At 44.0% G+C, this 12,648-nt stretch overlaps 1 protein-coding gene across 1 annotated transcript in view; it reads left to right on the top strand.

Moving 5' to 3' along the window:
* Window positions 1-12,648, top strand: part of LOC128715426 (T-box protein H15-like) — a 42,347-nt gene that overhangs the window by 23,004 nt on the left and 6,695 nt on the right. The window contains exon 4 of the mRNA XM_053810322.1: window positions 5,858-6,143. Coding sequence (XP_053666297.1) covers window positions 5,858-6,143 — 286 coding nt within the window. The remainder of the gene's footprint in view (window positions 1-5,857; window positions 6,144-12,648) is intronic.

The raw sequence follows: 12,648 nt of genomic DNA, 5'->3' as shown, positions 1-12,648 counted from the left end.
GTACTGCTACGAATAAAATGTAACACCAGTCGTAATGGCGTGTAAAAAGTGCTAACTCACAGTCATCAACCCTACCGGTTGGACGTTCCCGAGGTGCTCCAACATGTGCAGCTGAATTTATGTCAGCATAAAACATAACGTTGAGGGAGGTGATTGGTTTAGTATATTCCGTTGTTGAACGTCATTGCTCCGAAGGCACTTTTGTTTCGTTATTTCAATATTTATTTACATAATTTCAACGATTGCTAATTTCGGTGATGATGCTTCGGGCTTGATAAGCAAACCCCCTGAGAGACTTTTTAACGTTGCCCAAAGATTAAAAAGAAAAAAACGAATTACATCGGTGAGTGGTGACTTGAAAATAGGGTGCTAATTATTAACGTTACTGTGCTTGCTGATCGCAACGATCATCGTGAAGGATCTGGTCGGTTATGAAGGATTTAAAACCGAAAAAAAAAATTCTCGTCATTTTGCTTTAATCAATGGTTCTTGCCTTACTTTTCACCTCATTCCAGGAAAACGTTTCATCAGGAATATCTTAAGTTTATATATGAATGCAAACGAATTAAGCGCCGTGTGTTTGGTTCGCATGATCGTGGCCAAAGCTTTACGACAGTTCGCACACGGGAAAGCGGAACCCATCGGACCGGCCAATCGCGAGGGCTTAAGAAAGGGCGATTTAAGTGCTGCCGGGGAATGATTTACACATTTTTACGCATACCAAATGTTTCAATTCATTCCACGGCTCCTGTGCAACGGTCCCAGTGCTCGCAAGTTTAATGGCAAGCAGTTTAGCCGACTGGAAGAAAACCGATCCAAGCTGGATGAATTTCTCACATGGATCCGGAAACAAACGCTAACAAACCAGTAAACAGAACTATTTTAGAACATCGAGTAGCAGCAGAAAGTTATGAACGACGGGCACCTTTTCCACGTCCATGCTTGGCGCGTTAGGCTGGGCTTTAGCTTAATTAGCATAATACGGATCGTAAAGGAAAGACAAAAAATGTATACACCCGCCGGTTACGATCGTAAAATCAGCTGAAAAACTGCTTGTCCGACATGACCTTAACATAATTCATTTTCGCTTTCAGCGCAGCAGGTCGCATTGTTGTTTGCATTGCGTTTGGGTGCGCATCGAGCTTTTCCTTTCCGGGTACCTTCGTCGATGCGAGGACCCAGCAGAAGACCCGAGCGCACACACCTGTTTCATTAACAAATGAATGTGTGTTACGTTTATCGGTCAGTGTGAATGTTTTGTGTTTCGATTAGCAGTTTAAGATTCCGTGTTGGCTTGCGAAGTGGCATGGGTAACTGAAATTGTTTTTACGTACCAAATATAATTAATAGTTCATTTATTTTATGGGTTATAGCTTGTATGATAGAACATTCTAAGTAACTCAAGCAATGTTTAGTATGGAACTGCCCCAGAGTTGTTATTTTTAATTATTTCGATTAGTTTTTCGATGTGCGAAACTTCTTTCTAATTGATTTTATTAATTGATGAATTGTATTACTAACTTTTGAAGAAAAAAAAAATAGAATGCTTAGGAAGAATATATTTTAAAAATACCTTGAAATAAGTTGCTTCTTTGCTTCTGGGTTGGCGCTTAAAAATCATGTCACTGAAACTAAGCCCAATCTAAAAAAAAATGTCGACAAAGTACGAGCAGCTTGATTAGCTTTTTGAGACATTGTAATTTATTAGCTCTGCCTATCGTAGCAACAAACAGTTAACTCTAAAGGCGGTCCTTTTGTTAACAGTGAACGAGCTGGTCAATGTGTGCCGTAAATTATCGCATTAATTTAATCAACTTGCGGCTGGTCCGATCTGGCTTTGGTAACAGCAACAGCTGATACAACATCGTTGATATTGTTGATTACATGTAAATGGTAAAGATGGTCGATTTCTTCGTTTGTTGACGGGTTGCTCATGTGGTGCTAATCAAAAATTTAAATCTTGCTTGCAGAAAAATGTTTAATTATCATGTTTGCGCAAGGATATTCAAACACATTGTACTGTCAAGTGGCATTTGGTTGGATTGGACTTCTGCAAACGGGCGTTACCCATTAGACATTGAACGGGGGAAAAGAGTACAGTGTAGACATTGTTATGGCAACGCAAACGAATCGCACAACAAGAAAAGAGCAGCGCCCGAAAGCAACCACCCAGCAGAACCAATAAATGATGCTTTGCCCGATGATTCTCTACCGCAAGGGCAGTATCAAACGCTCATCAATCATTTCTCGCGCCTGGCCAAATGTTTTGCAACACTGCAGTGAACCAGCGGAACTGACGTCGAACATGAAGCACTGCCGCGTACACACCGACAATGTTGAAACGGGTGTGGAAAATGTGTGGCTTGACGGTTTGCTGGTTATTCATACACGAACCGCAAGCTGCATTCGGGGAAAATGTGTACGATTTTCAACAAATATTGGTGTGGAAAAAAAAGAACATACCCATACAGAGATGGGCTCTTGCCACTGAATGTTGGGGAAAGGGAAGCAAACAAAAATCGCACACACTGCGGCTGTGTACGATTTATACTTGCATCAACACATAAAACATCACAACAAATGGCAAAAGTATCTGTTTATGCGTTTCACTGTTCGTGATTAATCTGGAGGCATCAATCAAACCGGGCAATGGTGCTGAGTGTGTGTGTAAAAATAAATGGTGCATTCAATGGACGTGTAAAGGACTGAACGCATTAAAGGATGATAAGAAAACAAACTAGCGAAAAGGTAAACAGGCGAGTGGCCAAATATAAACGCTTTGACACGGGAAGGTAACGCATCGGCACCGGGCAAGGAATGCTTGTGTGCCACACCGAACCACAGCAATGCTAAGGGCGCTGGCAGTGAACAAGAATCCGCACGGATCTGGGCCCCATGGTTACCAATCGAGACCGAGTGGCGTTTATTCTCGCATCGCATGTGACTGTGTGTTGATTGCTGCGCTCGTTTGCGGTTGCCCTGTTCGGGGTTCGAGGTCCGAATGGATGGTGCCGCACATGGGTGGGCGTTACAGGCGAAATTGATGCTCACAAGTCAAATAAAGAGCCATCAAAATAAATTTTCTTTGCACATCATAATTCATGTACGGGGTTCTGGGTTGTTTTTGCTGCTTTCATTGAATATTATTCAGTTCTGCATGTTTTTGTCAATTATTTTTAAATTTTATTTACTAATCAATAGGTTTGAAAAATTTATTAAAGTGTTAGCTATTTTTACTGACTTCGATCTTTTTATTTTTGCAACTCCACACACCCCTGATCAGTGTTGGAAGCCTTCGCTACTGGGAAGCTTACCGAAGCAGTAGCTGCGAGCAGAATTGTCTATTTGGGAAACTGTGGCAAGAGAATCCAATTGTTCCGAGCGCTGTAGCGCTTGACGTAAAACGAAAGAAAATAAATGGCAAACCATAATTCATCCGCCGCTTACAGACGGTACACTGGGCCGGCCAGCCGGTGGAAACAAGCTTGGTAATTATTAACAAATTACTCACCCGTAAGCGAGTAAACTTCACGCTAAGCTTTCGTACAAACAAACTCACTTAAAGGTGAATCGGAATCGATTACAGAGCCGGGATAGGCTACGGCTGGCGGGAAACCGGACCACTTTTCCACTGCACCGAAAACCTAACAATGCACGACCGGCAACCAGCGCACCGAATGGCTCGATAGAGCAAGCCAAAAGGCGTTAAATCGACCAGGCTCCGTGTAAAGAAAGGCGTATGAAAAATGGAAATAGTTCTGTCTAAATAGAGAACGAGATTGGAGTGGGGGGGCCAGCGGGGAAGGTGAACGAAATAAAGGGATTTCAATTTTCCACCTCATTTCATACACTCCATTAGGTAGGTAGCGACCATTAATTCATGTGCTTTTCCTCAATGAAACGGGCATGGGCCGTGGTGTACGAGTGTCTTAAGAAAAAGGCAGGTGAAGTGCGGCAGGAAATGAAGAACAGCAAAAAAAAAAGCACCCATACGGGAAAGGTAAAGGAAAGTGAGCCTGTTTCAATTCCGAACGCTGGAGTCGTTTTTTTCTATCCTCTTGCCCATTGCCACCGTGGAGATGTGAAGTGATCCGATCGAGCTGTGCAACATTAATCGCGCGCGAATGCACTTCCTGTCCTTTGGCTTTCGTCGTCCATTTCCCACCGGTACGAGGTGAAATGTTTCCACTGCGGGGGTTTCCTCGCTGGCAGAAGTCATCGGTGGATGCAAAAAGTGAATGATTCCCCTAGTCGCCTTTGGGAGCCGTTGATGTTTTGCTGGCGCAATGTGTGTTTTTTTTTCGTTACCGTGTATACTCTCCCGCACTATTGCATCAGTTTGCAACGGCCACAGCGATACAAAGTAATGACAGATGTTATTAATATCTGTTCCCACCTTTTTTTTTGCCTCATTACGGTGGCGCTTTAGATCGGGCTGGATGTAGATGGGGATGAGTGGAACCACCATCAGGCTGTACTTAAATATTATGATATAGCTCAATTTCCTTCTCGAGTGTGCAATAGACCATTCATGCTTTTTAGTTTTTGTTCTGTTGATGACTTATATCGTTTCGATGCTTCGGTTTATTTTCGTTCGTTTCAGCCATTAGGCATAAAAGAATCATTTCAAACTGATGTATTCTATGTGACAATTTAGCTGATATTTTGCTTAATAAAATAATTTTGAAGAATTTTTAAAATTTTCCAATTATTTTTATGTCTTGATTAGTCCAGTCATATTGCTGTATAGAATCTCCATGATAAAGCTGTATAATTTGTTTAATTGAAACAATTTTTAAATTTTAAAATACTAATAAAAATAGAAAAGAATGAAGCGTTACATAAAACATAGATGCATTTGAAATTGTTCTTAAAGCATGAACCACAAAGTTTCCCTCGATACAGCTCGGGTTAAGGAAGATGATCATTCTCATCAAATTAGAACCAGCAACAAAAGTGTGTTACAATTACGGCTAACTGATGAGGGTACCACCATCGTTTGGAATCCATCATAAGCAGACAGTTGCGAGTGATCCTTTCCAAGATCGATCATTTGTGCTAATGACAGATGTCAAAGATGGACGCTCTTTAGCCGGAATGGGGTGATGCACAGCACAATGCCGGGGATCGTTTTCACACTACAATACATTTCGTGAAGGGCACGAAATGCCAGTTATGTTGCGCTGCTACACAATAGCTCCACAAGTGCAAGAGTCCGACTAGTTATTTCCCAAAAAAAAAAAAACCCCGTGATGTTCCATTTTGTTTTGCTGTCGGTGCCGAATGCTGCTTTTTGTGGAAAATAAAATTATTTCCGATGAATTTGGCTCCAAAAGTAAACAAACCCAAACTTGAAAGACTCCGCCCAGCGGCTTTTTTCATTAGCAAATGTAATTAGTTATGCTAACGATACCACTTTAATGATCGCTTTTATTCAATTTAACGAAGCGAAGGTTTTGTAGCGGGGAAAGATTATTACTGGTTTTGAGCAGTGAATACGTTCGCTCCAGTTAATGCTTCTCTTTCGAACGCTAGAAGCGGGCCAACCAAAGCAAAATGAGATTCTCGTGCTCGTGATGTGAGATATTATCCAGTTATGAGCAACATGGTTTGCAAGAGCGTTTAAAACGTACCGCATTAAGCTAATGAGATGATTTGAAATATTGTTTGGGGTATGTAGAAATGGACTAGGAAATTATCATGTCATTGGAACTGCTCGATAATAAACTCCTGGAGCGTGCTTTCTAATTGTGAAAAATAATGTTTGTAGAAGTTGAGATCTTGTCTATTGCAATGTTTTGGTTTCTTGTGATAATTTGTCTAACGTAGCTCAATTTTTCATACCTAATCTTTTCAGACGCATGTTTCCAACAGTTCGCGTTTCGTTCTCGGGACCATTGCGCCAGACGACTCCTTCCGATCGGTACGTGGTGCTGCTCGATATCATTCCAATGGACAGCCGGCGTTATCGGTACGCCTACCACCGTTCGTCCTGGCTGGTGGCCGGCAAAGCGGATCCACCACCGCCCGCCCGACTTTACGCACACCCGGACACACCGGTCGGATCGGACGCGCTCCGCAAACAGGTCATTTCGTTCGAGAAAGTCAAGCTCACCAACAACGAGATGGACAAGAACGGTCAGGTAAGTGTAACTCGAGAGCTATCGATAGCTCCGGTTGGTCGTTTGTCGTGTGCCTACGATCGTATTACGTTACGGATTGTGGGGGGGAAAAACGTAACCAGGGTGTTTTTTTTTTAGTTTTCTGCGGAGCATATAAAACTCAATCTGGCGCCTGCTGCGCTAACGACCCATTCGCTGACGAGGGGTTGGCAGGGCGTGTGTTAATCTTACACGAACAAATCCGCCCTGCCAAGTGCCAAGGGTCACCCCTTTCCAAAACGTCTACACATTTGGGGAATTTCGGGATGTTTTGGGGAAGAAATTTGATCCACTAGCTTCACGATGGCGCTGCGATGATGTTCGATAACGGAAAACAATATATTATGGTTCCTATTTGTTATAGCAGCGAGATGGAAGCATCCAGGTGGTCTGACAAAATAGTGTTACAGATGGTTAATGGTTGGGTAGAATCTAATTGGTAAGAATTGGAAGATTTTGTGAATCTTACGTGGAGCTCTTCAAATCTGATTGTTTATTCTTAATTCTTCTATCACCTTTTTGATATGTTTTCTTAATTCTTAATTATTAATTTGTAAACAGTCTCTCATGTGAAGCATAGCATAGAGAGTTGGAAAACAATGAGAGTACTTAAAAGGTATAACTCCCATTTTCTAATCCCCCTATAAACACTGTTAAACAACTGCCCAAAAACACATTGCAAAAGAGGAGATGACAAACCCTGCTTCTAGCGCCGAACAAAGTACACCTCGTCTTCGCGGGTGCGTGGCGTTCTGTAGAGAGGCCAGGATGTGAAGAAGGAAAAAAACACTTTTTCATCAGCAAGTTGGAACAACAGCGAAATGTATGTGTGTATGTGGTTTGACATATCTTATTTCCATAATTTTCCAATAATCATAACTTTTTCCCACTCCTCACCACGCACTACAAGGCGCGCGCGTGTATGTGTGATTGAGTGTGTTGCTCTCGCCGTGGCACGTGGAATGAAAGGAAAAAAAGGGCCCCACAGAAAAGCCATTGGTGGCCATCAGCCAACCAATTGGGTAACCCCACCAGGTCGGGCTGCTCAGCGTCGTTTTTTTTTTTGTCACTTTTTACTTCGCAGCCTTACGGAACGATACGGTGGTGGTGGGAAATTATGGAGACAATTAAGCTCGGTGGCTATAAGTTATACTTAATTAATACATTTCCAGCACAGTTTTATCCGGAGACAGCTTGCCCACGGGCGCAGGGTAGCTTTTCCTTGGTTGGTCCGTGCTCAAGAACCGTTCTGTGCCGGGCCCGAGCAAAGAAATGGGATCGAAAGAAAGTGTCAATGATCGTAACTCGCACACTTTATGACACTTTTCCATTTGACACCTTCTTCCAGCGTGGTGTGAGTGCGTGGGTTTTCTTTTACCACTTCCTTCCACTCCACGCGGCCAAAGGATCACAAACGTCGGTGGTGGTAATAATCCTTCGATGTAATGTGGTGCTCGTTTCAGAGCCGTTTTTCCGTCGAAACGCACGGGGAAAGCGATGGAAAAGCTTGATGGTGTTCGGGATACGATTTGCATAATCCTAATTTCGTGATTATTTCGTCGACCTAACACATTCGCACCTTTTTTCTCCTCTTCACCACGGCTCGTCTGCGGTCGCGGTCACATTCCCATTACACCTTTGCTGGTGGTAGCAACAAAAAAAAAAAAAATACAAACGAGGAAGCACTGGCCCAGAAATCGTCCCGAAACACCTTTGCGTATCGTGGTTGGTTATTTTCTCACTGTTATTTTTACGACCACTACTCGGCTCGTTCTCCATCTACATAATTTACTATTATTTCGATGGGATGGATGAATTATTAATGCCCGCAAGGCCCCGCAAAAACGGCCTGACAGGCCCGGTGGCCATATTGGAGGTTTTTGGGGGTCGTTTGCGCTCCCATACCGTCACGTAACTGGACTTTCAGCGAGTTTGGCTAGAGTTGAGTGTGATATTTTGACACCTTATCACGTTCGAGCTTGTTGGCGGGTTTGAGGCGTGGGCAGGGAGAGGGGGGGTTGGGGCAGGTATCGACGCGAAAGAACGATAACCGAAGCTGAAAGGTCAGCCTCATGGGTGTTGGGATTCGATTTGATAGGGGAAAAAAAAATACACATACAGCCCAAGCGAATATGCCGCTGATTTGAATAATTTCGCCAGTGGCGTTTCATGCCCCGTAATGGGATTGGAATACTTAATGTGAAACATTCGGGAGACACGTCGGCTGGAGCGATGTGTTTCGGAGCATCGAATCGGAACCATGCGTCCCTTTGGAGGGCCTTCAACAGCGAAGAGGCTGCTGTGCTGTGGCTCATTAATTACCAGCCCCACTGATTACCGCCGGGTGGGTCTTAAATTAGCCTCCAACGGCAACCCGCCCGTACCCGCGCTACAGCGATTCGCGAGCTTTCGAGAGCATAACTAATTCCGTCGCCATCGTGCTTTGCAATCGATGGCAAAAATTATGACTCCATTTGGGAGCCGGTCCTGAGCCCGTTGACAGGCGTACATCCGCAAACGCTGCAATTGATCGACTGGTTTGTTTGCCGCTGAGACACCAGTGCTCCCAGTGTCCTGGAAAGAACGACGAACGGAAACGGGGAGGGGGATACGAAGGTGTCTACATAAACTTGTACAATTGCAAAGGCGTCGAGTTGGCGACTCGAGGGTGGCTCAGTTCACGAGCGGTTGCATAATTTGCAGATCGTTATCGGAAACACTTAATTAATCTCGGGTTTGCGATCCAGGGCAGGCCTGTACAGCGGTAAAAGATCGACCGGTTTGGTGTTATTGGGTAGGGTTTCGATGAAGAAAACACACTGGTACGTAACAGTGCTACCGCTTCTTTGGCACGTTTACGGCTGCTGATGAACGCTGGGAAAAATAACTCAACAGTACTGTTTACTTATTCAATTATTGATAAAGTAGCGTGATTATTTGTTTACATAAGCTGAATGTGGTCCTTCTGTTATGAAGAATAAAATGTCTTGAAGATTAGCATAGTTACAAAATGAGGGAATTGAGATGATTAAAAAAATACCTAATTTGGCAAATTGAAATACCTGGAACTTACATTTCATTATAACGATGATTTCATAAGCTAGTCGCTCTGCCGCTATGGTCTAGATTTTATGTTTCTAAGTTGTATACAACCTGAGTTGGACGGGTCAATCCATGTGTGGGTCGTATTTTATCAGGCAATAAATCGAAATTCTTCCACCTTTCCGATGCCATGATAAACTTCAAGAACGTTCGTCATCCGATATGAGCCCAAGCGCAGAGACGAGGTGGCTGCGCGTTCCAATCCGTTTTTAAATACGAAGCTCCTTGGTCCCGCGGTGCAGTTTTCGGACCGTTAGAAGGGTGCTTGTGGTGACCGATGGACAGGAGCTGATCGTGCTGTTCCGAGCCACCGTGGAGAGCTTGGAATCGAAGAGACCGCCCGTAGCGCTTCGGAGCGCGTGGTGGGTCACCGCGCTAGGTACGGTCTTCTGGTCTCGGTGGTTTAAAAATTTAGATTCAAGTGGAACGACATACTTTTCAGCTTGTACGAGCCAAACCAAACACAATGCGCGGAAAGTGGGCAGAAAAGAAAGGTAACTGGAATGTGTTTGTCACACGTAACCAAAAACCACACCATGGGTGTGCGCGTGCTGTGGCTGATTTGGTTTTGTTTATCGCTGTGGGCTGAAGTGTTTTAAATACGCAACAAAGATTACAATGATTATTCGCATGTTTTGTATGTAATAGCAAAAGCAAGTACTCGGTATCTTGTTGTTTCTATTGGCAATAACGAGCTTGGGACGTCCACTCGTTGTAAAATTAATCGTAAGATTGTTGTTCCAAATAAACATAAATTTTGACCTGATTTGAATTTCAACGTAATATTCAATATGAACTACAATACCTTATAAGAACGACATAGATAATCTATCACAGACCACAGCATATTACATGAAAATCTTTTGGAGAAATCTCTAAAAAGTTCAGGTTAGCCACAGCATCTTCTCTGTCTCTAAAAAGATTTAAAATAGTATCATAAAAAATAATCGATCTGTGGCTTGGACACAACAATTATTGCTTTATGGTTGTCCAAAGAGTCAGTATGGATCTGCAAAGAAAACCTCAGATTGACGATTAACGAGGAACAACCAACATGACGGTAACTCATCTAACATGATGAAATGTGATGTGAAATACCCCTTCGAAATTCGAAATTGAAAGCTTAATGCTAGGGCGCACTCAGGATAATGAAGGGAAAAAATGCTGGAATAACTAGCACTTTGAGTAGCAGGATGACATATGATAAGAATGATTCCGGAGGACAAAGTCCGTAAAATATTTTTTAATTTCAAGAAGGACGGCCAGACTGTATTGCTTATAATTAAGGATGATTGAAGCTAAGGTACAATTCACATTTGTTTGAAGATTGTTGAGCGACAGAAGACACTTTAAGACACGAGCAGCAGGGTTAATCCGCCTGCTACATTTTGCAAATTAGTTCCTTAAATCTAATCTTTGAAAGTTATTTTAAATTTTCGATTGATTAGTTCAAGTTACGATATCATAATAAGAATCATCACCTTTGCTATATCGCTTTTTTACAGTCTGAAGGAGAGGTCATACTTAAATGGGTAGAAGCAACCCGAATAAGCGGCAAAATATCGTGTATGCGTTCAATCGATGTCCTCGAAATTCCAAAAAAGAGCAAAGAATCCCATCCAACCGTTCACAACATCCGGCGTGACGATAAGATAAAACTTGTAATTAAGAATGTTGAAAATGAACCGTTCTATATGCTGACAAGTTTTTCACGCCAACACTATCCCCGGCCTCTTGTGGCCTGTGGTCTGATGTGGTGGTGTAAGTGTGTGCTGCTCGTGTATCGCATACGTGTTAGTGGTGGAAAAAGGGCACAAGTTGGAGCAAAACGTGGAATGGAGTTAAGCGTTATCTAGAAAGGATGCCTGGGTACCGATCCTAATCAGAAGCATCTGCTAGTTCTCGTTTTGTTCTTTTTGCCCCGGCATGCTGATGTACTACCTTTCCCAAATTTAGTCTTCTTAATCATGGCATACAGACCAGTACCGCTGGGGTGAGACAATGAGTCGCATCCAGGGAAGGGCGAGGAATATTCGTTTTCCTTGCCCGGCTTTGGCGTTCCAAACCACTGAACCGAAGCGCACCCGGCCACCGAACGAGGAGACGATCTGTGAAAAGCTGTTAGAAGAATCGATTTGTCGTCGAGTTTAGCAGTTCCTCCGTCCTCGGTCGTCCCACTGGGTGCAGTCCCGTTCCGATGGGGCCCACAAGTCCCGGGGTGTTAAAGTGGGCAAAGCAGCGACTACTACCACTACAGCCAAAGCTAACACTCTTGCAAGAGGTTGTCGCCGTTTGGTGGACAGTTAATCCGCCGTGTTCGCCTGCGCTCCCCAGTTTTCTGTGATGGTGGAGCGGTCGCCATGGTAATATGCTCTGCTGAAACCACCACACACTCTGTCTTCGAAGCAGAACCTTGAGCCCGTGCAAGGAAATGCTACTCACACAAACGCCCGGTGTGGTGTGTGATTGTGTAAGTAAGCTCCCACCAACAGCACGCACCGTTGATTTGTGTTGGTGCCGGACGTTCGTCCTTTTCCCCGTCCTGGCGGGGTGTGACGTAGCGAATGGGGGATGCAATACAGGGGACGCAAATTTAGAAAAGCTGATAAAGCGCGCATGTCTTCGGTACGGTTGTGTAAAGCAGCCAAACTAGTGAGCAAACACTGGCACGGTAGTATACGGTGGTGGTGCTCCATTCCTTCGTCCCTTCGTGCGGCTGTCCGCTTCCCAGGTGCTTGTTAAGTTGGTCCCGGTGAGCGTTCAGTCTATCTGATGGTGCTTAGCATAAAAATGGCTCCATCCAGCAGTGGCGGTGGTGAAGTGTACGCCAACACCATGAAAGAGCCAACCTCTCGGTGTTCCATGGTGGCGAGGTGTTAGCTTGATAAATTAGGTACGAAACATCAGACCCTCTGTCCGGGCTCTGTCCCCACTGCCTGCCAGGGCGTCGCTGCTCCGAAGCTGGAAACTGTTGAAGTGTGATGGGTTTCCCGTTCGGTGAGCAGTTTTTTTCTGCTTTCTGTAGCAGAGCTGGAAAATGCGCGCGCCTGTCTGTGTGCATTGCGTTTGTGTGGGTGCTTCGGAAAAGTGAATCCATTTTCCAGCAGGAATTTGGCTGATGAGCTCTCGCTGCGTTGAATGTACGTTGCTTGTTTCAGTTCGATAAAATAGTCAACCAAACATGGTAAAGTATTGATTGATCGCATCCCAAGCTATTAGTCACAACCTGGATAAGTTCTCGATCATAATAAGCATGCAGACGGTACGTACAAATCGACAAGCGGTACATAAGGTCGTGAAGTTGTGCTCTGGAGCCACAGCTGGTTTTAATAGTGATGTAAATCCACCCATTCACCCATCCGAACGCGCCTAGAACGTGTCGATA

The sequence above is a fragment of the Anopheles marshallii genome, chromosome 3 (assembly GCF_943734725.1).
Source record: "Anopheles marshallii chromosome 3, idAnoMarsDA_429_01, whole genome shotgun sequence".
Classification (NCBI taxonomy): domain Eukaryota; kingdom Metazoa; phylum Arthropoda; class Insecta; order Diptera; family Culicidae; genus Anopheles; species Anopheles marshallii.
The sequence above is the reverse complement of the archived record's forward strand: the minus strand, read 5'-3'. Positions and strand labels throughout refer to the sequence as shown.